General features: G+C 58.7%; 2 protein-coding genes across 15 annotated transcripts in view; one reads left to right on the top strand and one right to left on the bottom strand.

Moving 5' to 3' along the window:
- Positions 1-9,305, top strand: part of LOC116657485 — a 32,618-nt gene extending 23,313 nt beyond the window's left edge. For 2 of the 14 annotated variants that reach the window (XR_004312594.1, XM_032459802.1), the window contains 4 exons: positions 6,332-6,415; positions 7,308-7,436; positions 8,203-8,308; positions 8,953-9,305. Coding sequence is in view for 9 of the 14 variants with exons in the window: in XM_032459802.1 (XP_032315693.1) it covers positions 6,332-6,415; positions 7,308-7,436; positions 8,203-8,308; positions 8,953-9,044 (411 nt within the window). In the remaining 5 variants the exon portion in view is untranslated. Of the gene's footprint in view, positions 1-5,199; positions 6,416-7,243; positions 7,437-8,120; positions 8,309-8,952 lie in introns of those variants that run through there. The other 12 variants (XR_004312596.1, XM_032459804.1, XM_032459798.1 and 9 more) reach the window with 10 other exon arrangements.
- Positions 8,880-26,818, bottom strand: part of FAM20C (FAM20C golgi associated secretory pathway kinase) — a 40,230-nt gene continuing 22,291 nt past the window's right edge. The window contains exons 4-10 of the mRNA XM_006173219.3: positions 19,461-19,553; positions 18,004-18,119; positions 12,011-12,191; positions 11,335-11,444; positions 11,121-11,202; positions 10,296-10,355; positions 8,880-9,769 (exon numbers count right to left, since the gene is read on the bottom strand). Coding sequence (XP_006173281.3) covers positions 9,520-9,769; positions 10,296-10,355; positions 11,121-11,202; positions 11,335-11,444; positions 12,011-12,191; positions 18,004-18,119; positions 19,461-19,553 — 892 coding nt within the window. The 3' untranslated portion in view covers positions 8,880-9,519. The remainder of the gene's footprint in view (positions 9,770-10,295; positions 10,356-11,120; positions 11,203-11,334; positions 11,445-12,010; positions 12,192-18,003; positions 18,120-19,460; positions 19,554-26,818) is intronic.

Here is a 26,818-nt window from a genome sequence, read left to right as displayed (position 1 = left end):
GCGGCTTCTGTGCCCCTGGGGGCTGAAGATGAGGACGCTGGTCCCTTGTCAGATACATGATTACAAATGCAAACAAGGGCTGCTACTTTCCTCCAGCCTTCTGTGTCTCAGTGAAGGCCGCCGTGGCCAACCCGAGCGCAGATCTGCACAGTCACAGCTTTCTTGGATCCATCAGAGAATTAAGGGGCAAGGCCACACCCCAAACCCAGGGGAGTGGACCCAGGACCTATCCAAGTGCTCGCTCACCTGCGGCAGGGGCCAGGGACACGGGTTGGGTGCGGTGAATGCTAACGCCTTGTTCAAGGCCACGCGAGGGCCCGCGGGACAGCCCAGACCCCTGGAACAGGTGGAAGGACGGCAGGCTTGTCCATGACCTTGCTGAACACTCAGGAGGAAAAGATGGAGCAGGTGACAGTCTGGAGGGGCCTCCTGCAGGCCAGGCCTCGGGGCGGGGTCTAGAACAAAACTGAATCCGCCCAGGGAAGGTGGGAGCCAGCTGGTGCCTCATCCCAGAGATGCTGCAGGTCCTAAGACAGGGTCTTGGGGTGCGGTGCTGGGAGCTTCTGAAGCATTAAAGGAAGGAGCCTGAAGAACGGATAGTGGAGGAAACAGCTCAAGTTATTTATTTCTTTAATTGAATAGAAAATGAAGGCTGACCGGTTAGAGAACCTTTTTGAATGTGTTTTGGTTTCTTGGAGTTCTGAAACGTGTGCTTGAGTTACTTCTGAAAAATCACTTCCAATTTAGCACCTGGCAATGAGAAAGTAAGCTTCTCCGATCTTTAGCCAAAAATTCCCTTAAAATACCACTGATCACAGCAGCATCAGCCACAAGCACAGGCCAGCAGTTTTCTGAGGTTTTTCACATTTTTTCAGGACAATCCTGTGAGTCAGGACGACTGTTTATTCCCATTTGCAGGAACAGACCAGCTCACCCAGCATCACAGCACTGGGATGGAGCAGATTTGCACCGAGACCCTTCAGGAAAGAATTAGCCACTACTCACATGCTGGTATATACTCCCCAAATTTTGGAGTGTGGGCACCATTTGCCAAACTGCTAATACATCAGAAATTTGATTTTTCATGTCTACAGAATACTGAATGCGTTGGGGTTTATTTACAGACCGTACATGGTATTACCTGAGATTTTCCTTTCCTGAGGTAGGCTTGTGTCGCTGTAAACTTCCCTCTGAGAACGGCTTCTGCTGTGTCCCAGAGGTCTGGGATCACTGTGCTTGCGTTTTCATTTGTCTCAAAGTACTTTCTGATTTCCTCAGTGATCCACTGGTTGCTTAGTCTCCACGTGTTTGCAGTTTTTGCAGTTTTTCTAGTAGTTGATTTCTGACCTTATAGTACTGTGGTCTGAAAAGATGCTCAGAACAATTTCAATTTTCTTAAATTTACCGAGGCTTGCTTTGTGGGCCAGCATGTGGTCTATTCCGGACAATGCTCTGTGCACACTTGAGAAGAAGGTGTGTTCTCTTGCTTCCGGACAGGATGCTCTACAGACATCAGTCAAGTCCGTCTGCTCTAGTGTTTCCTTACTGGCTTTCTGTCCGGGTGACCTGTCCATTGACGGAAGTGGGGTGCTAGGGTCCCCACTATTTTTGTTATTGTCAATTTCCCCTTTTATGTCTGTTAACAGTCGCCTTATGTATTGAGGTGCTCCTAGGTTGGGTGCATATTTATTTACACTTGTTACGTCTTCTTCTTGGATTGGCCCCTTGAGCATTATGTAGTGTCCTTCTTTGTCTCTTGTAACAGGCTTTATTTTAAAATCTACTTTGTCTGATGTAAGGATTGCTACTCCAGCTTTCTTCTCGTTTCTGTGTGCATGGAATATCATTTTCCATACCCTTATTTTCAGCCTGCAGGTGTCTCTAGCTGTGAGGTGGGTCTCGTAGACAGTGCATATATGGGTCTTGTTTTCATATCCATTCAGCCGGTCTGTGCCTTTTGGTTGGAGTGTTTAATCCATTTACATTTAAGGTAATTTTTGATATATATGTTCTCATTGCCTTTTGCTAATTGTTTTGTAGTTTTTTTTTTTTTTTCTCTTTCTTCTTTTTGTTCTCTTTTCTTGCGGTTTGATGACTAGAGAAGGTCCTTTAACATTTGTTGTAAGGCTGGTTTGGTGGTGCTGAATTCTTTTAGCTTTTGCTTGTCTGTGAAGCTTTTGATCTCTCCGTCAGGTCTGAACGAGAGCCTTGCTGGACAGAGTATTCTTGATTGTAAGCTTTCCCCTCTCATCACTTTAAATATTTCGTGCCCCTCCCTTGTGGCCTGCAGAGTTTCTGCTGAAAAGTCAGCCGATAACCTCATGGGAGTTCCCTAGTATGTCATTCGTTGCTTTTCTCTTGCTAATTTCAAAATTTTCTCCTTATCTTCCATTTTTGTCAATTTGATCACTGTGTGCCTCGGGTGTGTTCCTCTTTGAGTCGATCCCGATTCCGTGTGGAACTCTGCACTTCCTGGACTTGGGTGACTGTTTCCTTCCCCAAGTTGGGGAAGTTTTCAGTTACTGTCTCTTCAAAAATTTTTCTCTCTCTCTTCTCTTTCTGGGACACCTGTAATGCAAATATTAGTGTGCTTCATGTTGTCCCAGAGTTCTCTTACACTATGCTCATTTCTTTTCATTCTTTCTTCTTTATCATGTTCTGCAGTGGTGATTTCCACTAATCTGTCTTCTAGCTCACTGATCCGTTCTTCCGCCTCATTTAATCTATTCTTGTTCCTTCTAGTGTGTTGTTCATTTCAGTGGTTTTATTCTTCAGCTCTGGGTATTCTTTATGTTTTCCAACTGTTTGCTAAAAACTTCGCTCTGTGCATCTATATTCCTCTTGAGTTCTCTGAACATCTTCACCATCATTACTGTAAACTCTTTCTCAGATAAATTGCCTATCTCCTAATCACTTATTTCTTCTTCTGGGATTTTGTCTTGTGCCTTGGCCTGGGAGATACTCCTCTGCTGCCTCATGTTGTCTGTCTTTCTATTTGTATCTTTAGATAGGTTAGTTAACGTTTCTCAATCTTGGAGAGGTGGCCCTCTGGGAGACGTCCTGTGCGTCTCAGCAGTGCACTCCTCTCTTGTCACCCAAGGGTCAGGGTCCAGCCAGTCCCAGGATAGAGTGTGGCCTGTGTGTGTGGATTCCTTCCACAGGCTTTAGGATTGTTGTTCTCTTATTTCTGGCATCTGCCCCTGGTGGGTGAGACTGGACTAGAGGCTTAGGCAGGGTTCCTGGCAGGAGGAGCCAGTCCCTGTCCACTGCTGGGTGAAGCTTGGTCCTGGACCTCTGGTTGGCATTTTTATTTTCAGTTTTGAAGGCGGAGAAGTCCCTCTGCAAGCTGGAGGGCCAGAAGAGCCAGTGGTGTAGTTCTAGTCCAGGACCCAAGTCCAAAGGCCTGAGAACAGGTCTGAGGGCAGGAAAGTATGGATGTCCTGGAGAAACAGGCCACAGGCATGCTTCCAAGGCAAGGAGGTGGGTACGAGTTCCTGAGAACCCCTTTCTGACAGCCTGGCAAGTGCTCTGTGTCACTTCTCAGTGGACCAGCTGGAGTCACCTCTGTCCCTGTCAATCATTGCAGTCAGGAGGTTAGCGCTCTCCCACAGGAAAAACCAGGTCTGGTGCCTGGTCAGCTCTGCTGAAGCCACAGTACTGAGGCCAGCAAGGGACTGACTCCCTGCAGAAGAGCCAGGGGTCTAGTAAAAGAAAGGGCTGCCTCCCCAGGACAGCTGGTGGCAGCAGAGTGTGCTGTGAAGGAGGACCAGGTGCCCTGTGGCTGCTCATTGCATGGACCTGTGCAGTAGCTCATTGGAGACTGGGAGCTAAGCTGTGGAGATGTAGCCGGAGTGGTCTGCTGCTCCCCACAAGCGAGCTTTGAGCAGCTATGAGGAAATGGAGACATCCTTACAGTTCATAGAAAAGCCTTGACACAGGGTATTTTGCTGTTTGTGCTGGGCAACAAGCAACTCCAAACTTAGTGCCTGAAACTAACTGACAGATGTTTATTGTCTTCCAGGGTTTCTGGGAGTCAGGAATCTGGGAGCAGCTCAGCTGGGTGGCCCTAGCTTAGCATCTCGGGAGGCTGCAGTCAGGATGTTGGGCGGGGCTGGTCATCTGAAGGCTCCTCTGGAGCTGGAAGCCTCCCTCATGCCTGGGGCGCCAGTGCCGGATGCTGGGGGACCCAGGTCCCTCCCCACGGGGGCCTCTCATACAGGCAGCTCACCCCCTCACAGGAGATCCAGGGATGGGCAGGGGCCCGGGGGTCCTACAGCCTAGCTTTGGCAGTGACGTACTACCACTCACGTGTGTTCAACAGGCCTCACAGACAAACTGGGCCCAGCACTGGGGGGTCACAAGGGCTTGAATTCTGGAGGAGTGGACCACTGGGGGCCCGCTTCGGGGCTGCTCTACACACAGGGAAGTGGGAACCCTTGACTCCGGTGGTGGGGACAGCATGGGGTCCAGAGAGGGTCAGGAGGGCTGGGGGGACATGGGGGACCTGGCCAGCCTGTGCCAGGATGCAGGGCTGAGGTTGGGGGCACGCCTCGCTGGAACATGATGAATTCAGGGGCAGGAGAAGAGCCGGCCCGGGTGGCAGGGGCTGGAGCTGGTGCTTTTAGTTGTCACATTGTTCCAGTCTGGTGGGATGTGGACGCTGACCTGACGATCTCAGAAATACATGATCCGAGTCCAGGTGGGGGCTCCATGTGAGAACACACTGAGGTCACCCGGCTAAGGGCCAGGAAATCTTCCAGGAGGAAATGTTTGGCAGCACCTGGAATAGGAGTTAATGAAGTAAGGGTGGCATGGGGCAGACAGTTCCAGGGTGGGAGAAGGTGCGTCTAGAAGCTTCTGGAAGGTGGGAGTGCTTCTACACTCCCTCTTCTCTGATGTTGGAATTGCTGCCGGCGGTCAGACCTTGTATTCAGCACTCGTTGAAGAATGACCCACAACTCAGTAAGCAGCTCTGGGGGTCCCGGCGCAGTGCTTCAGGCCTGGGGGCTGGGGAGCCGCTCTGAGCCCCTGGACACGGGAGGACAGGCTGGCCTGCTGGGGCTCCGGTGGGTGGCAGGGCCTGCTGATAGCTCTGCTGGGCAGCGGAGGGGCTTCTGAGGTCTTGGATTCTGGCCCTGAGGACCTGGGGGCTTCCGAGGCCAGGCTCTGCCCTAGGGAAGGTGGTCTTGCTTTTCCCAGGTTCTCCTCTAGATGGCGCCAGGGGATCCGACACGGGCAGCATCCACAGGGCAGGCCTTCCGGCCGCTCCAGGACGGCGACCGCAGGACACATCCGGCCAAGAGTAGCAGGGGGCTGCGTTTTGAAGCAGGGCTGGGCTGGGCGCGGGCCTTGGGTGGGGCTGGCTGGTGGGAGCCTCAGAGCAACCTAGCGGGGCTGCCCCTGAGCTGGACGAGGCCCTGGTGTGCACCCCACTGACCCCACTCCTCTGAGCCTCTCCCCACTTAGCCCATGAAAGCCACCAGGCTGGGAGCTGCCCCACCACTTTGGGACGGGGTAGACACTGTCCCCAGTCCCTGGCCACCCACAAATCCCTCCTCCGGAATGCCAGCTCCGAGAAGAATAAGAAAGGCCCCGCTGTACACGTGGGGATCCCCTCCCGGCAGGGGCTTTGGAATTCCGCTTTCCTGATGGAGGTGAGGTCCATCCAACGTCCCCCACTCCGCCCCCAGGATGAGGCTTCTAAGGTGGCTCTCATTCACCTGTTTCTGCCTTGTCCCTTGGGATGTGAGGACAGTGACTCGTGGGAGAGTTTCCCTGAAGACTGGGCAGGATGTGGGACAGAATGAGGGAGCTCTGGGTGCATCACCCGGGAGGGTGGCCTGAGGGCCCATATCTGGCCCACCTGGGAGCCTGCACCTCGGCGTGGTCCTTGGGGGACTGGCTCCAGGAATCTGAACAACTGACTTGCTCCCAGGTGGGGAGGCACCGGGGTTGGCCAGGTGTCACAAGGTGGCCTCTGCCATCGCCCTCCTTGGGCCTCGGTGTCACTGTCCTTGGGGCAGCTCGGCTGTGTGGGTAGGGGCTGGGGGTCGGGCGAGCCCACCTGCTTCCCCACCGCCCCATCGACACGCTCAGTCCCTTAGGCCCCTGGGGTGGGGGTGGTGCCCGACTCCCCATCGTGCCCTGATTGACTTGTCCATTTATGCGTTTCCGTGAGAAAGCGGTCCCTGCCCCCAGAGCCGCCCTGCAGCCTTGGCCAGGGGCCGCCCCTCCTGCCTCTCCCGTGGTCCCAGGCTGACTAGGGGAGGGCGTTTGTCTTGATTTCCCCCCAGTTTGTTCTTTCAGTCACGCCTGACTTCTTACTGCACAGTCTCCTCTGCCCCAAGGTGCTGTCCTGTTTACGGACAAAGCGGGCTGCCTGCTGCCGTGGGGAGAAGCAGCCGTTCACCGAGAGGTATGTCACTGGAAGCCCTTTCCCGCTTTGTTCCAGACGCCCCCTGCAGCTGCAGATCTGGGTCCCCAAGGCCATGCCTCCCTGTGTTACTCCAGGGAAGTCCCCTTGCGGGTCTGGGCCTTGGTTTAGACGGAGTAAAACGGGCTGATGGGATCCAGACTCTACCCAAGAGCGGTGGTGAGGGCCTGAGCTTCTGGCCCCCTGGGCTCTCGGGCCCCGCCAGGCTCGCAGCTCAGGCCCTGCCCCGTCCCCTCCCCCAGTCCAGCAGCTTTGCCTGCATTTTGAACTTGTAGCAAAGCAATGGGTGAACACAGCTTTAAAGCCTTAAATTACACTCCAGATCAGACCGTGAGAAAGCAGACCCCTGCCCCTCCCACCTCCTCCCCATTCCTGCAGCAAAGGCCAGAGAACTCACTTCTGTAAGCTTCCCTGGGTGTTGTGCTGTGCTGTTCTGTTTTGGTGTTACCCCCGTGTTTCTCAATGACAGGCTTTATTTTTAAGCTTTATGTGATACCTACTGACGTTCTGCCCCAAGAGAGGGTTTGGGCCACCCCTCAGCCCCTCCCAGTTCGGTTGTATCCCTTCCCTGTTTTGGAGTAGTGTTGATTGCTTCCATTGCTGCCTGCGACCCGCATTGCAGCTGGGCCAGAAGGTCCTCTGCTGTTTCCTTCCTGGAGGTGACTGCTCCCTCAGGGCCGTGGTTCTAGGCAGGTTCTCACCCTGACGGGGCTGTAGCCTCCTCCACAGACAGCGCGGTTCCTCTCTGTTCTGTGTTTTCCTGGGGACCGTCCCTGGAGCCCCGTTTTGTCCCTCCTACCCTTGTGCCAGGGTCCCCAACCCCCCATCCCGCCTTCCTTTCCCTCGACTTCTTCCTGGTGCCACACCCCGGCAGCGTCCTTGGGGTAGTGTCTGTCGTCTGTCCTCACGTCAGCACGCTCACCCGGCGCTGAAGGAACGTCCCCCGGCACCACTGCTGCTGCCCTGCCCGGAGCCTTGGAGAACACTTCCTGTGTGCAGAGGCGTGAGTCTGTCCTTCCTGGCAAGTGTTAGTCAGGCTCCTCCGAAGTCCCTCCCCCTCGACCTTTGGACTCCTGTGTCTGGCTTTGCATCGCCCAGTTTTAGCAAGAATCCTGCTAAGTCAGTTTATTGAGAGCCCCCAGCCCCGGCCCTGCTTCGCCAGGAATCCCGGTTCAGCCAGAGCCCTGGACTTGGTGATTTTCCACCCACCTGCCCCTTGGCTGGAAAGCCCCACTTCCCAGGCTGCGCTGGGAGTTGAGCTGGTTCTATACTGAGGTCTCTTGTCCCCAGTGCAACGGTCCTGAACGGAACTTTCCACGGCTTTGACTGCTGCCGGGCTCTGGGCCCCTTGGGTGGCTCTGTGGGGCTTGGAGCCTCCTCAGTGACACTGCTTGGCCTTTGAAGGGGAGCAGGTGCCACCCAAAACGTGCCTCTGGCGTAAGGGTTATTTTGAGAAACAACAGCGGAGCAGTTGCCCCTTTGTGAGGGACGTCTGCACGGAGAAGGAGCCTTCCCTTGTTAAGTGTTGCCCTCTCTGTGCCGGGAGGAGGGGTGACTCTAGGTCACGGGGGACACTCGTCGGGGAGAAGCGGACTTAAACCCGAGTAACCATCGTGCCGTCGTTAAGTGCTCTGCCTGTCCACCCCCGTACCTGGCCTCCCCCACACCCTTCTTCTGTTGTCTTCAGCTCAGGGAATTCCAAGGGATCTGGAAGCTCTGTGTCAGGACCGGGGACAAAGACCAAACACCTTATCCTTGTTATGCCCCAGGCTGCAGTACCAGAGCCCTGCAGACTCGGCAACCCAGACGCCGGACCATGCTCTCAGTTCTGGAGGCTGGAAGCCCACCGTCAAGTTCCCGGTGGGGCTGTTTCTGGTGAGGCCTCTCTCCTGGCTGGCCAATAGCCATCTCCTCCCTGTGTGCACGGGGAGATCTGTGGGGTAACAGTCAGGAGAACCCCCGATAAAAGGCAGAGGAGCTGTGATTTCTCTGCTGAAAAAACACTCAGTTCCTGTGAGCCCTCGGCCAGCAGACTCCCCCCAGGCCCAGCCTGGCCCACTCGCAGGAGACAGAGATGCTCTGGGTGGGAAGGAGGCTGGCGGAGCCCCCGCGGCGGGCTTCGGGTGCCATGGCCCTCAGAAGGGGAGCATGTGGCTGGGGGGCTGGGTCTCTTAGGCTGCCCGTGGCTCAGTACGGCCCCTGTGCTGCTGTCCCTGTGGCCGGTCCAGCCACCGCTGTCCTGGCTCCTGCCGGGTGGACGTGGGTGCCCGTGGTGCCAGGCCTGTGGAGACTCCATGCTGCCCCCGAGCATGGCCCAACCAGGAGCCGAACAGGCCCCTCTTTCAGCCCCGGCGCCTGGCCACGCCCGGTTCTAGGACCGGCATTGGAGGGTTGGCGGGTGGGCAGCTGAGCGCCAGGGAGTGAGGGACCCAGACCCCAGACAGGCCCCTGCACACACTTGCTGAATCTTTATTGCACTTTTACCACATTGCAAACTATTCCATGGAAACTCTGCGCAGGTACCCCAGCGGCCCGGCCTGTAGCAGTGTGCCTTACGGACACAGCTTCCAGAGCAAGTCAGATTACGGACAGCCCGGCGGCCAAGCCCTGAAACCCTGCGGTGTTCGTCTGTCGATGTGCGTCCCTGAGGGCCCTCAGGAGCCTCTGGAAGCTGTGACGAGTCCCAGCCCCTGGAGCTCAGCCCCAGGAAAGGAGAGGTTCTGCTGTAGGTCGGACCCACGTGGGAGCACGTCACAGCGACCCTGCCGCTGGCGGAGTGGCCTCCGTGATTCGGGAAGGGGTCCGGGGTCTGCATAGACGTCTCCGTTTATGTACATTTACACCAGGTATAAATACAAAATAGTAGATAAAGGCTTCCTCTCCATATAAAAAGGGTGGGTCGTCCGCCGCCAGGCCGCTCTGTCCGTGGGCAAGAAACGCGCCCTCCAGGTCTGTTCTGGTCTGGACACGGAGAAGACGTGCCCCGTGGACCTGCCGCGAGGGCCCTGGCGTCCCCGGGGCAGCCTGGTGGCCCCTGAGTTCACCAGCCTCCCACGTCCCTCGGCACCGGCCGCGGCTCGTGGTCACTACCTCCCGGCGGAGACTCTGTGCCCGGGGTCCAGGCCGTCCTCTACGACGCTGCGCAGCCCGTCCCTCTCCACGCAGTCCCTGACTGCCTGCAGCACCACGCGCAGCCGCCGGTCCAGCGCCTCCAGGTGCGGCGGGTACAGGACGGGGGCCACACGGTCCCCCCGCAGGGACTCGGCCATCAGCAGGCTGAGCTTGTACTCCTCCCTGGCCAGGAGCTGCAGCCGCAGGTAGGTGGACTTCCTAATCCTGCAGGGACAGCGCGGTCAGGCCCGCCAGCTGAGAACCAGTGCCTCCTCCGCCCCGAGAGCGGGTCCCGGCTTAGCCCCGGCCTGCTCAGGCCCCTGCCTCTCTGAGGCCCTGGGTGAGGGTCCCGCCTCGCAGGACGGTGCCTGGGTGGGCCCAGCAGTGCACCTGTGAGTCCAGGCAGATAGGGCAGGAGGGAGGCGGCCCCCACTCAGCTCACATCTGTCTGGGCCAGGCAGACACGGAGGTGCCCCCAGCCCAGTGCAAAGGGTTCCCCCCACAGCCTCCTTCCAGAGGAGGGATGGGTTTGGGAGCCCCATGGAGGGAGGCAGAGTCTGGAGAGCTGGGACCCTGGGCCTCAGTGTCTTGCTCTGAAGGTGGGCTGTCACAAGGAGCTGGGGTCCCAGGAGGGGTGTCGGGTCTGGCCAGGTAGGGGCTGTGAGTCGCCAGTGGGGGATGGGAGGCTCTGCCTTCTGCTCAGTGGCAGGGTCACAGGTGGTGGGGCCCCTGGGCAGGGGCAGGGCCCTACCTGCAGCACTGCTGTAGAGGCGCCAAGATGGAGAGCTCATCGTGGGAATGTTTCCCAAACCTGTGGGAAGAAGAGCAGAGCGGTGGAGAGGCCCCACGCAGGGGCCGCTGTGTGCAGACATCACGCATGGGCACCTCACGGGGACAGAAGCGCCAGAGCAGGCAGTGCCTGTGTGTGCCCTGCCGGGCTGCAGAGCCGGTGGAGGCCGGGCAGTGTGGCCTGGCCCCTCCTGTCCCAGCCCCAGAGGTGGGCCCCTGAAAGCCGCCAGAGGTCTGGCCACTGGGCTGAGCAGAAGCTCAAAAACGAAGGGTCCCAGGAAGGCTGGGTAGAGGAGGCTTGAGGGTGGGTCAGCCTAGGGCCCAGCTGCAGGGGTGTCTTTTACAGCCAGAACTAGTGACCCACACTTGTAACTGTCCAGGTGCCCAGAGCTGATTCCCCTGAGGCCTCTGGGTACCTGCACATCTGATCGTTTGGAGGGGCGAGTCCCCTGCACACACCCACTTCCCCGCCCTGCATCAGCAGATCACTCTCCCGGTGGCCCAGGACTGAGTAGTGGCCGCCCAGCAGTGGCTGCAGGCCCTCCTGACGGGGCAGGGAGGGTGTCCGTCCCAGCCTCCTACATGCCTCACCACCCCACCCTCCTTGGCCAGAGCCTCTCCAGGCTGTGGAGTTCACAGGCGCACCGGAGCCCTGTTTACACCCAGCAGGAGGACTGGCCGGAGCCCTGCGGCACACAGAGGGGTCTTTGGGGTCTGGTCTGGGCTGCAGATGGGCGGGGATGCGGCAGCCCTTCACTGTGTCCGGAAGAGCAAGACCAGGGCTCACCCTCTTCCATTGTCCAAGTGGATGATAAACGTCTCGTTCCCAAACTTCTCGAAGGTCTCGTAGTGATGGCGGTCCATGTTCCCTGTGGGGACAAGTGTGCTGGGAGCCGCATGCGGCTCAGAAGCGTCCCCTCCCTCCCCCGTGTGGCCTCCAAGTTGGAACAACTGAGCACAAGCAGGACCATGGTGGGTTCCCGGGCGGCCGCCAGACGTACCCATGAGGAAGTCAAAGACGGTCATGTCCATGACATCCAGGATGCGGTGGCCACTGTCATAGGGGGGCGTCTGCTTCACCTCCTCGCAGTAGTCGGGGTCCACTTCCCACCTGCAGGAAGCCGGCGTGAGAAGACCAGGCTCCTCCTCTATGGACAGGGAGGCCCAGGCCAACCCCAGGGGCTGCCCAGCTCGGGGCAGTGGATTCACGGGCAGCAAGGATGGAACGGAGGAAAGCGCCTGGAGACAGGCGCCTGCCAGTGGCCAGCGGAGGCTGCATTTGCAGGAGCATGGGGCTGGGAGGTGATCCAGGCAGACCACCTGGAGGCCATGCGTTTGGAGGGTCTCTGTTAAGAAGCAGGGCCTGGACACCACACAAGCGAGGACATCTCTGCGGCTGGAAGAACAGGGCGTCTCTTGCAAGAAGGGCAGGGGTCTGACACCACGTCCAAGGGCAGAGACCCCAGCGGCAGGCAGATCAGCACCCCTGCAGGGACACAACCTGTTCCCAGAGTGAGGGGCCCTCTGGTCATCCATCCCGACACGTGCAGTCTAGCCCCACCTCACGCCATGTGGCCATTGACCAGACCCCTGTGCTTGTTCTCGGCCACAGACGGGCAGGGTTGGCCCCCCAGGACCCCATGGAAGTCAGAACCCTGGGACCCCAGCCCCACTCACTCTGCCTTCTTGCGCTTATGGTATGAGCGTCGCCAGGGGTTCCGCCAGGTCTTCCTCTTGGCCAGTGACAGGTCCGGCAGGAAGGCCGCCAGCGAGCCCTCTATCTGGTCCGGCCTCCCGCACAGTGCGTGCTCCGTGGAGCAGTAGTAGGAACACTCCCCGTAGAAGCAGATGTTGTTGGCTGAGGGCAGAGGGACCTGTGGTGGGTGGGCCACTCCTCCGGACATCCATCCTGCCCAGCCACGTCCGCACCTGCGTCCCACTGTCCCTCCCATGGCAGGGCTCCCCTGCGCGCTCACGTTCGACCTCGGACACCTGCTCCAACCCCACAGCACAGAGAGCGGAGCCACACAGCGTGGTGGGGAGTTAGAGTTCAGCTCTGACCCTGGGCTCTTTCCAGGCCCCTCAAAACCAAGGGCCTGGAGTCTCTGGAGTGATGCTTAACGGCTGTTCAGTGGCTTGAAAAAGGCCCTTGTACCGAAAAGAAAGAGCTCAGCACGGGGGTGATGCCCGCACGTTGCAGCCAGGTGCGACCCAGTAGCTGCGCGTACAGACACTTACGACCCAGTAATAAAACGACAGACAAGCCGGTACTAAATGGGCAAAGAGTCCAAAGGGCTCGTCTCCAGAAAAACGTAAAAATGGCCACCGTGGACACAGAAAGCCACTTGTCACCATCAACTGCCAGGGAAACGCAAGTCAAAACCCCAAGGAGATGCCGCTTCTCGGCCACCGGGAGCTCCGACCGGAGGGACGACGGCACAAGTGCTGCCGAGGGCGTGGGTGGGAGCGCCGGGGTGCAGCCGCTGCGAGAAAGGCCGGTGGCTCCTCATCACCACGGGGCCCGCAAGTCCACCCCCGGCACCCCCGGGAGGAACGACACCACGTCTGCACACAGACTCCTGCACCATGCTCACGGCAGACTATTCACAGCAGTCAGAGACTGGAAACAGCCCGTGCCCACCAGTGATGGGGAATAAACACTGTGGTACATCTGCAAAACGGACCGTTACCTCGCCATAAAGGGAACAAACCAACACTTGCTACCACGTGCATGAACCACGAACAGGATGCCCCGTGGACGAGGCCAGACATTCCTCAGAGGAAACGCCGGGAACAGGTAGATCCACTTGGAAACGTTGGTGGCTGCCAGGCCCAGGGTGGGGGAACTGGGGTGACTCTGAACAGGGATGGGGGTTCCTTTTGGGGGTAGAAAATGTTGTGGAATCATAGTGGTGACTGTTGCACAACTAAAACCCGCTGAACTGTACATGACACGAGCTGGATTTACAGCATGTGACGTGCATGCCAGGAAGGAAGGGTGGTTTGCAAAGCGCCCACCAGCATCTCCCGGCCCAGCTAATCGGCCAGCAGGCGTCCATGGGTGTGCGTGTACTGATGGAATCCGTATTCTCTTTTGTCACTTTGTTTGTTGGTGGGGAGCCCCTGAGAGCCTGGGGGTGCAGAAACACAGGGGCCAGAGCCCCAGACGCCACCCCCAAGCCCCCTCCCATTTGTGCGAATGGCCACCTTCCCAGACCAGGCGCCCCTGCCCTGCACATCCTGCCAGAGCGGGATGCATAACCAAAGGTCACTATCAGGGGATCGAGGAAAGACCAGACTGAGATCTTGTCTGTGTCGACACGGCTCGACCTCAGCTCCACTTTCAGTACAAAGTCCTCATCTGAGCCCCTACATCCGCCCACCTAAACCAACAGCTGAGCGGCTTTAGGTGGGTTCATGTGAAAAGACAGCATTTCATGGGCCTTTTCCTCGCCAGAGACCAAATCCGGGCTCTACACAGACATCCAGGGTGGGGCTCTGACAGCCCCGGCCTCTCTGCTTCCAAGCTGTGCCACCTTGGGGAAGCCCTTCCCCTCTCTGTGCCTCGTCTCCTCTGAGCTAGGGCCGCAGCAGCACCGGCCTTGTGGGCGAGTGTTAAACACGTGATCCAGGGAAGGCGTGAGGGGCCCTGCAGAGGGAGAGGAGGGGCTTAGGAGCAGAAGGACCTGAGTCCTGGTCATCTCAGGGACAACACTCAAGACAGACAGGCCCAGGTAACCTCTGACCATCTGAGGGTTCAGGGAAGATGGGCTGCCCAGGGGAGGAACTCGGTCTCTGCGAGGGTCAAGAAGTCCCAACACCCGCCCGCCTAACAGTCCCTGAGGGTCCAGACAGGCCTGCCTCTGAATGTTTTGGATGTTCGCAGGCTGCAGTGGTGCCATCTTGCCCAAACTGGACACTCCTAAGAGCAGTGGGGATGTCATGTGTGGTGGGGCCGCTGAGGAGGGGCCTGAGGCTGCCTGGGCTCTGCTATATGAACCCCTCTGGCCCTCCGTGAGAATTTAGACTGGACACTGACCACGGTGTGTGGACAGAGTCCCAGTGACTACCCAGCCAGACCCGGGCCGACATAGCGGGAAAGGGGCCAATTTAAAGAGCGAGGCTGAGTGTCTTGGAGGGGCAGGAGGGGTTTCTGGGGGGTCACATGGGTCCCGGGTAGAAACCCACAGGTTCGCACAGATGGACGTGTGTATAAGATATAAGACAGGAACTTGCCAGAAAAGTATGAGAAACGTGCTCCAGAAACTTGGGGCCTAAAAGCCTTGGGCTCCAGTCACTGGCCCCGCAGCATCAGCCACTTGGCTGCCCGACTGTCCGGCCCTGGCAGGAAGGGCCCCCTGGCCCCGTCGGGTGCCTGGCCCTCCCACTGGCCGCACAGATGTCCTCCTTTTCGACTGACCCGGAGCAGAGCCACTCAGGCCCCGGAGGCGGAAGGGAGTGGAATAAAGGCTCCAGCAAAGCTCCAAAGGCCGAAGTGCCAGCCAAGCAGAATTGGTATAAACGAATCTGAACGGATTTCGTCTTCTAACAGGAGATCAAAGCTGGCTCCCATCACCCGTGGCTTTAGAGAAAACCAGGCACTTTAAAAGGCTTCTGGGACAGAGCAGGCTGACAGAGCAGGGCGAGGGGAAGAGGCAGCCTGGCGGAGGCGCGTGCGGGAGCTGGCCGGCGCACTTAGGGGAGGCTCACCAGAGCATGATCCAAGTGAGGCCCTCCGGCGCCAAGTGAGGCTTCCAGGCGAACCGGCGGCCGGCCTGGGAGCGCAGCCGGGAGCTGGGAGCCCGAGTGTCGGCACGTACCCCCATGCCGGCGTCGGCGCCGCGCACGCGGGGATGCGCCGGGGACCAGCGGGCCCAACGCGGGACAACAGGTGGGGCGCCAGCGCCTTGGCTGGGTCATCTGCTGATACTAGTAGCTGACTGTCTTCTGTTTGCAGAAAGGAGCCCACACCCAACACACGTACGTGAGACACCAGGGCCCGGACCGCAGCTGCCTCTCACCTGGAGGACCCTGAGCCGTTCGTCAGCAGGAAGGCCCCTCTGCGCCAGAAAAAGCGAAATCCAACACACGTTTCCCGGACTTGTTTCCTTTTCTCGAGATTGCAAACGCCAGTCCCTCCACCTCCTTTTGGGCAAGTTACTTGGTCCCCTCCGTTCAACGCCCACCAGCAGTCTGGACAGAGGAAACCCAGGACGCCCGTCCAGTGGAACAGGACTCGGAAACAGGAGAGAAACGCAGGTCCAGGGGGCGGTGAGGATGAATCTCAAGATGGCATGAAGGGAGAGATGGGGCACACCTGGCACCCGCCCTCCACCTGCAACAGCCTGAGGAAGAAGCCACCTACTCGACCACAGGCAAGGCGGGGGCACAGCGGGAGGCGGCTCTGGGGGACGGGCACGGTCACCACGTCTCAACTGTGGGGTCGGTTCTAGGTGCAGCAAAACCCACCAGGCCCTGGGCTTCAGTAGAACTGTTTGAAAATGGGGATGAGGAAAGAATGGGGCTGACCGAGCCTCAGGCTCTGCTATGGCGCCGACACCTGAACCTTCCATCTGCGCTGTGGCGGGCAGCAGGGGCACAGCACTGCGTTGGGACAGCACTGTCCCACCCATTCACACCCGCTGCAGGGCTGCAGCCTGTCGAGGTCTGAGGGAGCTGCGGGCGCTGGTCCACCTGCTGCAGAGCCTGAGCACAGGTGGGACCAGGTTCGATCTGCAAAGTGCCACATCCAGCCCGAGTGGCCACACCATGCATGTTCTCAGGGTTAAGAGGTGCTGGACTTCTCTGTGCCTGGCCTGTCCATCCTTTATCGGATCTGGGATGAGCCCCTGCACAGAAACGCCAAGGCCCATGTTGAACGCAGGAGGACGAGGGGGTCCCCACACCTGGGGGTGGGAACAGGGGAGCCACGCATGTTGCAACCTCACTCTTTAAACCTTTGAGATGAAAAACTGCAGAAGGACATCGATAGGAAGCAGGCACGTGCCTGGTGGTCCCGAGGGTGTGGCCCAGCCTGGACTCAGTGGCTGTCACCGTGGGTGGTGGAGGCGCTGGGGCATCTAGTTTGGAGAGACCACGGGAGGGGTCCCTGACAAGTGGCAGAAAGCACAAGAGCCCACGGTCAGCTCTCTGGGGAGAAAAGCCTTTCCCATGGCTCAGGCCATGCGGACAGGAGCTGAGTTCTCCATGAGGCAATGAGCTCCCCATCCCTGGGGGTGTACAAGCTGCAGCGGTGGGGCAGGCTTGGCAAGGCCGACCGAGAAGCCCTCAGAGTCCATCCGGGAGCACAGGCTGTCACTCGGCCCTCGTCCTGGTCACGTGGGCGAGGAAAGGGGTGAATCCTCGTGCTCCGGCGGTTTCTGTCCTCCTTCCCGCCCACCCACCACGGGCTCCGCACGAGGCTCTCAGTGAGCCTGGATGGCGAGGCTGGAGCTTGATGCCATCAAGGGCTTGTAGGCCCCGGCTCCGACAAGCTCGTGGCCATGGCTAAGACACGTGCAGAGGGTGTCAACCTGAACATCCACGGGACGCGAGTTCAGGGGTTGGGCTCTTAGGTGCCAGCAGATCTTCAGACATAGCCTGTCAAGGGCCCCAGGTGGATTCTGTCTGCAGGAACCAGCCATGGTGGCTGCCGGGTGTGACCGAGACAGTCCTGCAGGGTGGGAGGGGCCCGTGCAGTCTCGGTGGCCCCGCCGCGCCACTCCACTCTGCTCTGCCGGCATCAAGGGGTCAACTCAAGACGCTCCAAGATGAAATGTACGTGACAAGAGGCTCGGGTGTAGGAGTGCCCCAAGCCTCGGGCCTAGTGAGTGGGGAGCGCCTGGGAACTGCTCGGCGCGGGGTCTGGACCAACGGGAGCGCCCAGGGAGGAGGGGAGGGAGGGCTGGGGGGCCCAAGTGCCCAACCCAAGCCAAGCTGGGGTGGGTAACTCGCAGGGTGTGGCTCAGTTCACATGTGCGCCCAAGGTTGATACTATGATATAACACAAATGTGTGTGCACTGAAGGTCTGTGACACAGTCCCGAAGGCACTCATCACCATCAGCACCTCAGTGATGCGCTCATCTTACGTGAGTGTGCAGGGGACCCACCTGCAGGGGGCCCGCACACACCCTCGGCGACCAGGGGGAGCTGCCACTCCCTGTCCAGCGCTGCGTGGAGGAAGGGGAGACAGCACGGCCCTGCCACTACGTGAGGGTCTTGCTGGGCTGTTTTAAATCTGGGGAAAGTCCAGGGAATGGAGGCGCCCTCTGGCTGGACCACCTGGAGGAGATCTCCCAGGAGGCTGGGGTTTTCTAAAGTAACTCATTTGCCTTTTAAGACAAACAAATGGTAGAAACAACCTCTGTGCCAGCCTGGGGATGGAGTCAGTCATGGCGCAAGACCATTCTAGCAGCTCTTAGAGTTCGGGCGTGGCTCCCAGTAAAGTGAAAAAGTAGCCGAACCCAGTGACACACAGGGGTGCAGGACACCTGGAGGAACAAGGTCCCCGGGGAGACACGGTCACCAGGGGGAGACAAGGTCCCCGGGGAGACGCGGTCACTGGGGGCAGACGAGGTCCCTGGGGAGACGCGGTCACCGGGGGCAGATGAGGTCCCCGGGGAGATGCAGTCACCTGGGGGAGACGTGGTCCCCGGGGAGACGAGGTTACCTGGGGAGATGAAGAAGGTCCTCCACAGTTTCTTGTCTCGCGTGACGTCCCGGATCTCCTTGGTCATGTTGACCATCCTGCCGGCCACGGGAGGGACACGGCGGAAGCCCAGGATCCTGGCAGAAGGAACAGGGAAAGGAGTCCTTACCTCTGTGCCCCGGCTGCTCCTGCTGGAGCTGGATGGACACCTCGCTCTAGCCCACGAGGCCCAGTCGGGGCCTGGGGCCTGCCTAGCGGTCACTGACGGGCAGAATTGGACCCACAAGGATGGAGCCTGGTGTTGTGTCTACCTGCCAGGTGCCCAGGCAACTAAAACACACCCTCGCCTCAGGGCTGAGCCTAAAACAAAATTAAAGTTAACCGCTGTCAGTGGGGCTCTTTCTGAACCAGGCGCTGCTGCCCGCTAATTAAACAGAGGGCGGGTGCGAACCTTTCTGGCCAAGGCAGGGCGCGGCTGTCCTGCAGGAGAGGCGCGTGGTGCTGGGGGCACGGGCACGTGGCTACCTCGTCCCACCCCCGCGCCCCACCCCAGTGTAAAAGAGCCCCTCCCAGTGAGCAGCCCTGAGGTTTTCGGGTGAGTCTTCTTCCCCAGAAAGGCTCTTTCCTGGGCTTGGGCTGCTCTCGACGTGGAAACTGCTGAAACTCGACTTGGGGGTTTCTGTTGCCACCACATAAGATTTGACCTTTAAAAACCCATCCCAGCAAACCGGAATGAGCACATGAGTCACCTGGGACCGTGTTAGAATGTGGATTCTGGACCTCAGGTTTGGGAGGAGGCCCGGACTCTGCATTCTGACTGGCCGGGGTGACACTGGTGCTGTACCCCAGCCACACTGGCTCAGGGCTCGCATGCAGACGGGAAGGCTGAGGGCCAAGGTGGGTCTCCCAACCCCCAGGACCCCTAGGCTGACCCAGAGCCAGGCCGTGGACCCTGGAGGGGCCAGAACTCTGAGTGAGTCCATCCAGCTTGGCCTCCTGTTGGTCGCCTGCCCACTTCCCGAGCCACAAGAGGCATGTGGAACCCCAAAGCAATTCACGTTCTGCTGGGCAGAGCTGCCTGGAGACAGGTGATCGTAGGGGGAAAGGCCCAGTTTTGTGAGACTCATGACCTTCGGCATCCGCAGAGAAGGGGACACCCTGCGATTTTCTGAGTTAAATCCATGACCCTCAACGCTCCCTCCTCTTTTCTCTGCTTTATCCCGACAGCCTGCTCCACCACCCTGGTTGAGCACACAGCAGGGCACGTCCACGGGGTTACACCACCACAAGGGCAGGGACCCCTCTGCACTTGACAGGACCGGTTGTGGCATGGGTTATGGGCAAGCCACCTGCTTCCGGTGCCCGGGTGTCCTTGCCTGTTCAGTGCGGGGAGCAGGGGACCCACTGGTTGGCAGCGAGGGTGGCAGGGCCCACCGCACACATTGCTCAGACCCCGGCAGCACACGGTGGGGGCTCACCTGTCCAGGTGGAAGGCAGCGATCTCTGCGTTGTGCCTCTCATAGTCAGAGAAGTAAAAGAAGTCAGGAGGCGTCTCCTGCTCCCTCGTCTGCCTGCAGAAGACAGGACAAGCAGAAGGAGTCTGTCACGAAGGAAGGCTCCCAGGAGAAGGCACCTGTGGCTCACACCAGCTCACAGGAGCTGACTGTCAAATTCCGAATTCTGGGATCGGTGGTTGAAGCACAGCTGTCATTAAAAATTAAACTACGTAAGTTACATTTAAGCAGTGATAGATACTCAGAGCTCAGGACTTCCCGGCTCTCTCTCCACCCACTGTCCCTGAGCTCTCGAGGCTGTTCCTGGTCTGCAGGTGGATCTCGGGATGGGCACCTGTTCCCAGCCCACCTCTGGTGACCTCGTGTGGAGCCTGAAGCCGGCCGCAGAGGGAGGTCTGCACCGTGGAAACTGATTATTAACTAGTTCCTAGATCCAGGCCCCTAGACAGACTCTCCGGAGCAGCAGAGGAACCGCCCTGAGCGAACGGCTCCTCCGGCTCAGGTTGTGCAAACTGACCCGACCTGCTCTCCGCCGCCCAGCGGCTGCCTGGACAGAGGGCCCCCTGGGGGGGTGTGGGCTCCCGTTCCAAAGTCCACGAGGGGACTATTTCCAGTGTCCTCAGAGCACCCTGGTGTTTCGGCCGCTGCCCTGCGCCATCCCATCTTCCCGAGCTGAGCTGAGGTCACCATACCTCCTCCGGGGCCCCCGCTCTGCTGCTCCATCTTCCTAGAACGACCTTCCCTTCGCGTCTCACAATGCCTGGGGGTGGGGGAGCATTCCCAAATGTGTGTCCCACCCAACCAGGCCCAGGGGCTCCCAGCACAAAAGGAGGCCTCCGCCAAAGTTTGGAGTTTGGGCAATGGTGCCACTCTCTGAGGTCTCAACCATGCATATTAGCGCTGTAAAGGCTCTGACAAGGCCTGCAGCCCTCTGTTTCTCCACCCATGTGGTTCATAACACTTTCTGCATTTGTGAGAACTGCTGGCTAAGCTCTCAGTGCAAGTTCCCCACTCAAAGGCCAGCTCCTTCGCAAGCCTTCCTGATGCCACAGAGCATGGGCCTCTGCTGGCCCAGGCCCTCCCGACCTGGCGAGCAGACAGCAGTGTTTTCTGCCCCTTGCCGCCGCAAGGAAGCCCCACTGGACCACCAGCTGTTCTCGCGCTGGGCTGGCCGCCCCCTCGCAGTGTGTGAGTGACAGGAGTCTGGCTGGGCCCTCTCTGGACTCAGGTCACCCTGGGGTGGGGAGGATTAAGCAAGGAGCCCCACAGTGCGAGGCAGACTCACCTAGAGGTTAACACTCACCCCTCCACCGGGCCTGGCACAGGAGGCCACGTGCAGGGCTCTCCTGAAGGGTGAACGCCCCTCTGTAAACATCAGCACTCAGCTGGCGCGGGAGGCAGACACACTGAGACGTGTGCCCTCTGTCCAAAGTCAAGTGGGAGCACACGCTGCCTACGTGAAGTCCACCGTCGGGGACCGTCTGGCCAGGGGCAGCGCCTGGCCAGACTCAGAGAGGGGAATCGACCCTCAGCCTCGTAAGGATGCCCGCAACCTTCCTCAAGCTGGGGAACACAGAGAATCAGGGGCCCACGTCTCCCCCACAGAGGCCGTCCGGTCTGGGCTTGAATGCTTCCGGTGACAGAAGACTCAGCACCCCCACCCCCAGGTAACTCTTCCATCCCAGCTCCCGGTCCGCATCCTTCCTACCCAGCACACAGCTGAAGTTGGCTGGGACCCTCAGAGCATCCTGGCCCCACTGCCGGCCAAGGCCACTGCTAAACACGCACAGGTACTGAGTCCTGAGGCCACACGGGAGGGCCAGCTGTGTCTGCTCCCTGTGCTCTCAGAGCTCCTAGCAGGGACACACCCCCTTCTCTGCGCTTCCCTGAATGTCCCCTGAATCGGCCTTTCCAGGAACAAGCTTGTGATGCCGGGACAGACCCTGGCTGGTGTCACCCTGGCCCTGCACCCAGGCCCCGCATGAGCCACAAAGGAAGACATGGCAGGCTGCCCACTGCCCGTGACGGGGCTGGCGTGGGGGCGGGGTGGTGCCAGGAGGTACAGGCCCGGGACAGTTGGGCGCCTGGCAGGAGTGAAGGCCACACTGGCCAGGGCGTCTAAGACTTCAGGGAATGGAGTCTAGGCTTTCTTGTGGCCTCTCCTGAGTTTTAAATGCTAGCACAAGTAAATTTAATTTTTAAAAAAAACACTGTGGATTTGAGACAGGAGGGAAGGGGGCAGGGCACAGCCATTCAAGGAGTGCTGCTACAGCAATCGCCACCAAGATGGGAGCAGGTTCAACCCCCCTTCGGCCTCGAGGCTCAAGATGGCAGGAGATCTGACTTCCAGTGAACTTGAGCTTCATTATATGCTCATTGTAATACATTAGCATGGTGAATAACATGCCCACAGGCACCATGGCAGCTCCAGCGCTGACCATAAAGTCAAAGAGTGGGCAGTGGCCATATTCCTGGGAGCCCCAGCCGCTTCCCCAGGGTAGGTGGAATGGTCCTCCCACTTCTTAGCATGTGGAGCTGCTGAGCCCATAAAAACCAGCAACACCGCGCCCCGTGGCCGCCTCTCTTGCTCCGCACTCTGTCTGTGGAGCGTGTACCTACTTTTACTTTAACCTGAGCACCCAACCCCCACACCTCGTGGCCTCCCTCTTGCCTTCTGAAACAGCCTGCACTCTGTGGAGTATGTATCTCTCTGAATAAATCTACCTTTACTCAGCCGTGGCTCACTCTTGAATTCATTCCTGCACAAAGCCAAGGACCCACACTTGGCGAGGCACGTCCCAGGCTCCACCGAGACCAGGGACACGGCCCTCCTCTCGCCCACATTTGTTTTCCTGTATCAGGTTGAACCAAATACTAGAGCCTCCCTCACCGGGTGCTGCCCAAGGCCCTGAGTCTGCGGCCGCTGAGGGCTGGGTATTTTTGAGGTTGAAACGTGGTCGTTGACTCAGCTGAGAATTACTGGTTGAGAAACTGCTGTCTACGCACACTGGTTCTACAGATTTCAACGCTTTAACCAGAAAAAGGGTGGTGCAGACTTGAGACTTCTTCCCTGCAGAACTTCTGTGAGCCCTGCATGTGCACAGATCCCAGAACGCCTCCCACCCAGGCAGCATTTTGTCTGCCTCAAACCCTACCCCCCACATCCCTGGACTTATTTCAGTCTGTTGTGGAATTAAGAGGGTTTTTTTTTTTTTTGGAAAATATGGGCCTCAAACACTCATCACCTGGGCAGTCAGAAGTCACTGCCAGTCCGCGGAGAAGAGCCCTTCACAAGGAACCTATAAAAATGTATGAAATTATTGGCTTTAAGAGGCCCCTGGGGCCACACTTGGGGCTGGACAGCACTCCCTCCTGTGCCTTCCATGGACCTGCCGTCCCCACCCTACCCAGGGGCTCCAGGTAGCTGAGCCTGCTTTTTGTGTGGCCTGCACGCAGCCTGAACTCCCCTCACCGGCCTAGCGCGTTCCAACAGGACTTTCCATGATTAGTCAGGTTAATTTACCTCTAAATAGGCACATGTGGCTGGTGGCTACTGTCCTGCAGGTCTAGTGGACGGCCTTCCTGAGGCCTCTTTGCTCCTTCTGATCGTCCCTCTGTCTGCCTGTCTATCCTCCCTTGGGTGCGAGTGTGGGGCCCGGTCCTCTGCCTGCCTCTCCTGGTGGACCTTCTTCCCTCCACCTCCCAGCTGGGTCGTACACCACCACCACCACCATCCCCAGTGCTTGGCCTTTTCCCCCTCTCTCACCCTGGCCCTCACCTCTGAGCAGGTCACAAACCTGGAATGCAAGTGGCTCTGGGCCCTGCTGCTCTGGGAAAAGCCCAGCCACTTCCTGGAGGCTCTGTGACCAGGTTCCAGGGCAGTTCCAGGTTCTTTCACATCTACTGCCTCAGGGTTTCCTGGTGACTCCACCCCCAGGCTGTTCCCGAGAAAGTAGCTCTGCTTAACTCCTGGCGGGTGTCCCACTGGCCAATGCACACCCGGGAGAGCTCAGGGGACTTAGAGCCACGTGTACCTGCCGTGGGGGCATCTGGCACCTGTCAGGGCCAACACGCAAGCATCTGTGGGGTGCGGGGACAGCGGTGCCCGCCCACAGGGAGACTGGAATTTCTTTCCTCGCACTGGGCAGGGAGGAGGTGGGTTCTCCTGGCTGCACTGGAGAATATGCCGCTGCCGCTGACTCAGCCGTCTGGGAAAAGCTCTCTGGAAAAGTACTGAACCCAGGGCACCCGGCAGAAGACTGTACTCGGCTGAACCGGTCACCTGGCGGCCTCTCCTTCCTTCAGGTGTCCTGCTGGAAGGTGCGCCCAGGTGCGGGAGGGCAAGTCAGTCTTCTTCCTGGGGCGGGGGGGGGGGCGGTGGAAATGTGGAAAGGAGATGCTATCGGACTCCGCAGGGCTGGTGGGGCGCCCAGAGCTGGCTCTGACAGGGTGGGAGAGATGGGGGCCAGGGATCAGCGTTTCCCGGAACAGCCCCTGGAGCATGGAGCCCAGAAGTCATGGTCCTGCCCAGCTGCCCGAGAGGAAGCACCCAGACCACCGGGGACCCAGGGATGGGAGGAGCATCCCGTGGCCCACGGCCCCACAGTGGGGCAGTCAACACCTGGAGGCCCCCGACACCGCCTAGGAGGTCGGCCAGCCACACCAGCCCCCTGCCTGCACGGCAGGAAAGTGAAAAGGTTTTAAGGCTGACTTTCCGGTGAAACAGCAGCTGAGGAATGAGGCAAACAAACCAGGGATTAGCGGACTGTCTAAGTGGAAGGTGGCCCCAGCGACTGGGGTTAAAAAGGGAAGAGGCAGCACCTGGTGGAAGCCAGAGGGCCAGGGCCTGAGGAAGGTTCTGGTCCACTCCTCTCTCAGGGAGGTCCCGGACTTCACGCCTCCACCTGGCTCAGACAGTCACACTGAGCCCCACAGACCACCAGAAAGCAGGCACTGGAAGGTGGCCCCGGGGGGTACACCAAGCACTCCTGACACCCTCCGATCCCAGGCCAGCTGAACTCTGGTGAGGCCACTCGGGACCAGTTCTTGGAGCCTCCTGGATGTTCACATCCCCTCCCTCCCTCCCAAACCCCCTTCCTTTAGAGGGACTTCCTTAGCTCTGAAGGAAGCACAACAGCTGATTGTGGTTATTCACACTAAAGTGAGAATGACTACTATGTTGGCCTCTTCCAGGAGACCTGTGATCTGAATCCCCAGAACCTGTGCATATGCTGCCTTAAATGGCAAGAGGATCCCTGCAGATGTGAGTGGGGGTCCTGAGACGGGAGAGCAGCCTGGATTATCCAGGTGGGCCCAATGTCATCAAAATGGTTCTTACAAGAAAGAAGCAGAGGGAGACTTGAAAACAGAAGAAGCTCTGGGAGGAATCTGTTTCCTTCCCCAGCTTCCAGGGGCGCATGCATTCCTCAGCAGGAAGCCATCTCCCTCCGGAACCACTAGAAGCCCATAGCCTGCAGTTCCATTTTAGATTTCAGACCCCCAGAACTGTCAGAGAATAAATGTGTGTTGCTTTAAGCCACTAAACTTGTGGAGTTCTTTTTCGTAACAGCATCAGGAAACAAATACAGAATTGTTGGCAACACCAAAGCAGCACAAAGGACACAGTGGTTTAGCAACCTTGGAAAGGTTGTGAAATTCAGCCTAGTTCCTCCAATCCGGTCATGCTGAAGTGTATTACAATCTTGAGAAATGACGCAGAACCTTTAAAGAGAAGGTACCTCTGTTTCCACAGAAGCCAAGGAGGCAGACTCTGATACACACTGTGCACCGCCCTTGAGCTCCATGATTGGTCCTTGGGGAGCCCTCAAGGCTCTGAGCCTTGTCCCTGTTCTGACGACACTAAAATCGGAGGTTGGGAAAGGGGAGGCAACATTTGCAGAATCACACAGCTAGAAATGGCAAGTCCTGGGTTGGGAACCGGGCATCTGACCCAATCCTGGGCTCTTTCTTTAGGGCCCCCCAAAGTCAGACACAGCTCAAGCTGTCGGTCCTGAAAGTCTGTACTTCATTCAGGGTCAGAACCAACCTGGGTGCGGGAGCTCCCCAGGCTGGGCTTGGTGCGGCCGGAAGACGGTAGCCACCAGGTAGGGTGTGTGGGCTCCCAGGGGACCCAGGAGGGCTGTGTGGCAGCCCCAGAGGTTTGGCTACAGGAACTGTCCTGCGTCTCCAAGGAAGGTCCTGCTCCGAGTGCAGGGAGCTTTCAGGACCGGGACTTCAGTGGGAGGAAGTTAACACCAGTGCGTCTCATTCCTGCAAGAGGCTTGTCCCAGGCCCCTGTACCCTCCATAACAGCTGTCACAACCACAGGTTCCCTCTCACAGACAGCCCCCTTGACTGTTCCCACTGTTACCATCAGCTTCTCAGCGTTCTTTAACTTGTGGAAGAAACTGAAAACCTTTGCTTCGGTTAAAAATAGAGTAAATTGACAGCTTATCACCAAACTTTTGAAAGAATCAAAGCCAACATGTATCTGACTCCCACTCTGAGCTGAGCCCCGCTATGTGCTTTCTGTACATCTACTCCCTGAATCCTCAGGACCACCACAAACTGTCCCCATCCCACAGGCAAGGACACAGCCAGAGAGAGAGGTCTCAGCTCACACATGGAGGGCCCTGATGCAGGGCCGAGTGTTCAGGTCCCCAGCCCTGCTTCGACCCAATGGTGCCCCAGGATTGAGAAGGGGAGGCTGGGGTGGACAGTGGGCTGGGTCACATTCTCTCCCCTGGACACCGGGAGAAAACAGCTGGTGGGGAAGGGTCTGCTGGCATGGGCCCGGCCTGGCTACGCCCTCTGCAGGCTGCCCTCTGAGACATGTGGCAGGAGTGATGGCTCGGGAGTGATGCCTCCTAGGGTAGCAGAGACCTGCTGGTGCTCCCCCTCTCCAGCTGGCTGTCCCCCAGATGAGCAGAGAGGGAAGGGGCTCCCAGTCCCTCACAGGCGAGCCAGTGCCTCCTGGTCAGTGGACCACACCAGGCAGGGCCGGCCATGCAGAGGCCAACGGGGATGCAGGGTCAGCGGGCCACACTAGACAGGGCCGGCCATGCAGAGGCCAACAGGGATGTGGGACCAGGAGGGAAACAGCAGCAAATCGTCAGGTCATACTGGAAAAAGGGCAGCTGTCTGGTTGCTCGGGGCACGGACAGCTGTCACACGGCTTTTCAGGTGTCCTAGTCAGAGTGAAGGGCCCCGAGATCCCTGAGCCCAGATGGGAAACGGAGGCCCAGAGGGTGGTGGGCCACACACAAACGTTCTGTGTGTGGTGGAGATGCACCACCATCCCAAACCCTGCAGGACAGAGCAGG

The sequence above is a fragment of the Camelus ferus genome, chromosome 18 (assembly GCF_009834535.1).
Source record: "Camelus ferus isolate YT-003-E chromosome 18, BCGSAC_Cfer_1.0, whole genome shotgun sequence".
NCBI classification, from domain to species: domain Eukaryota; kingdom Metazoa; phylum Chordata; class Mammalia; order Artiodactyla; family Camelidae; genus Camelus; species Camelus ferus.
This window is presented reverse-complemented; position numbering and strand designations above follow the sequence as displayed.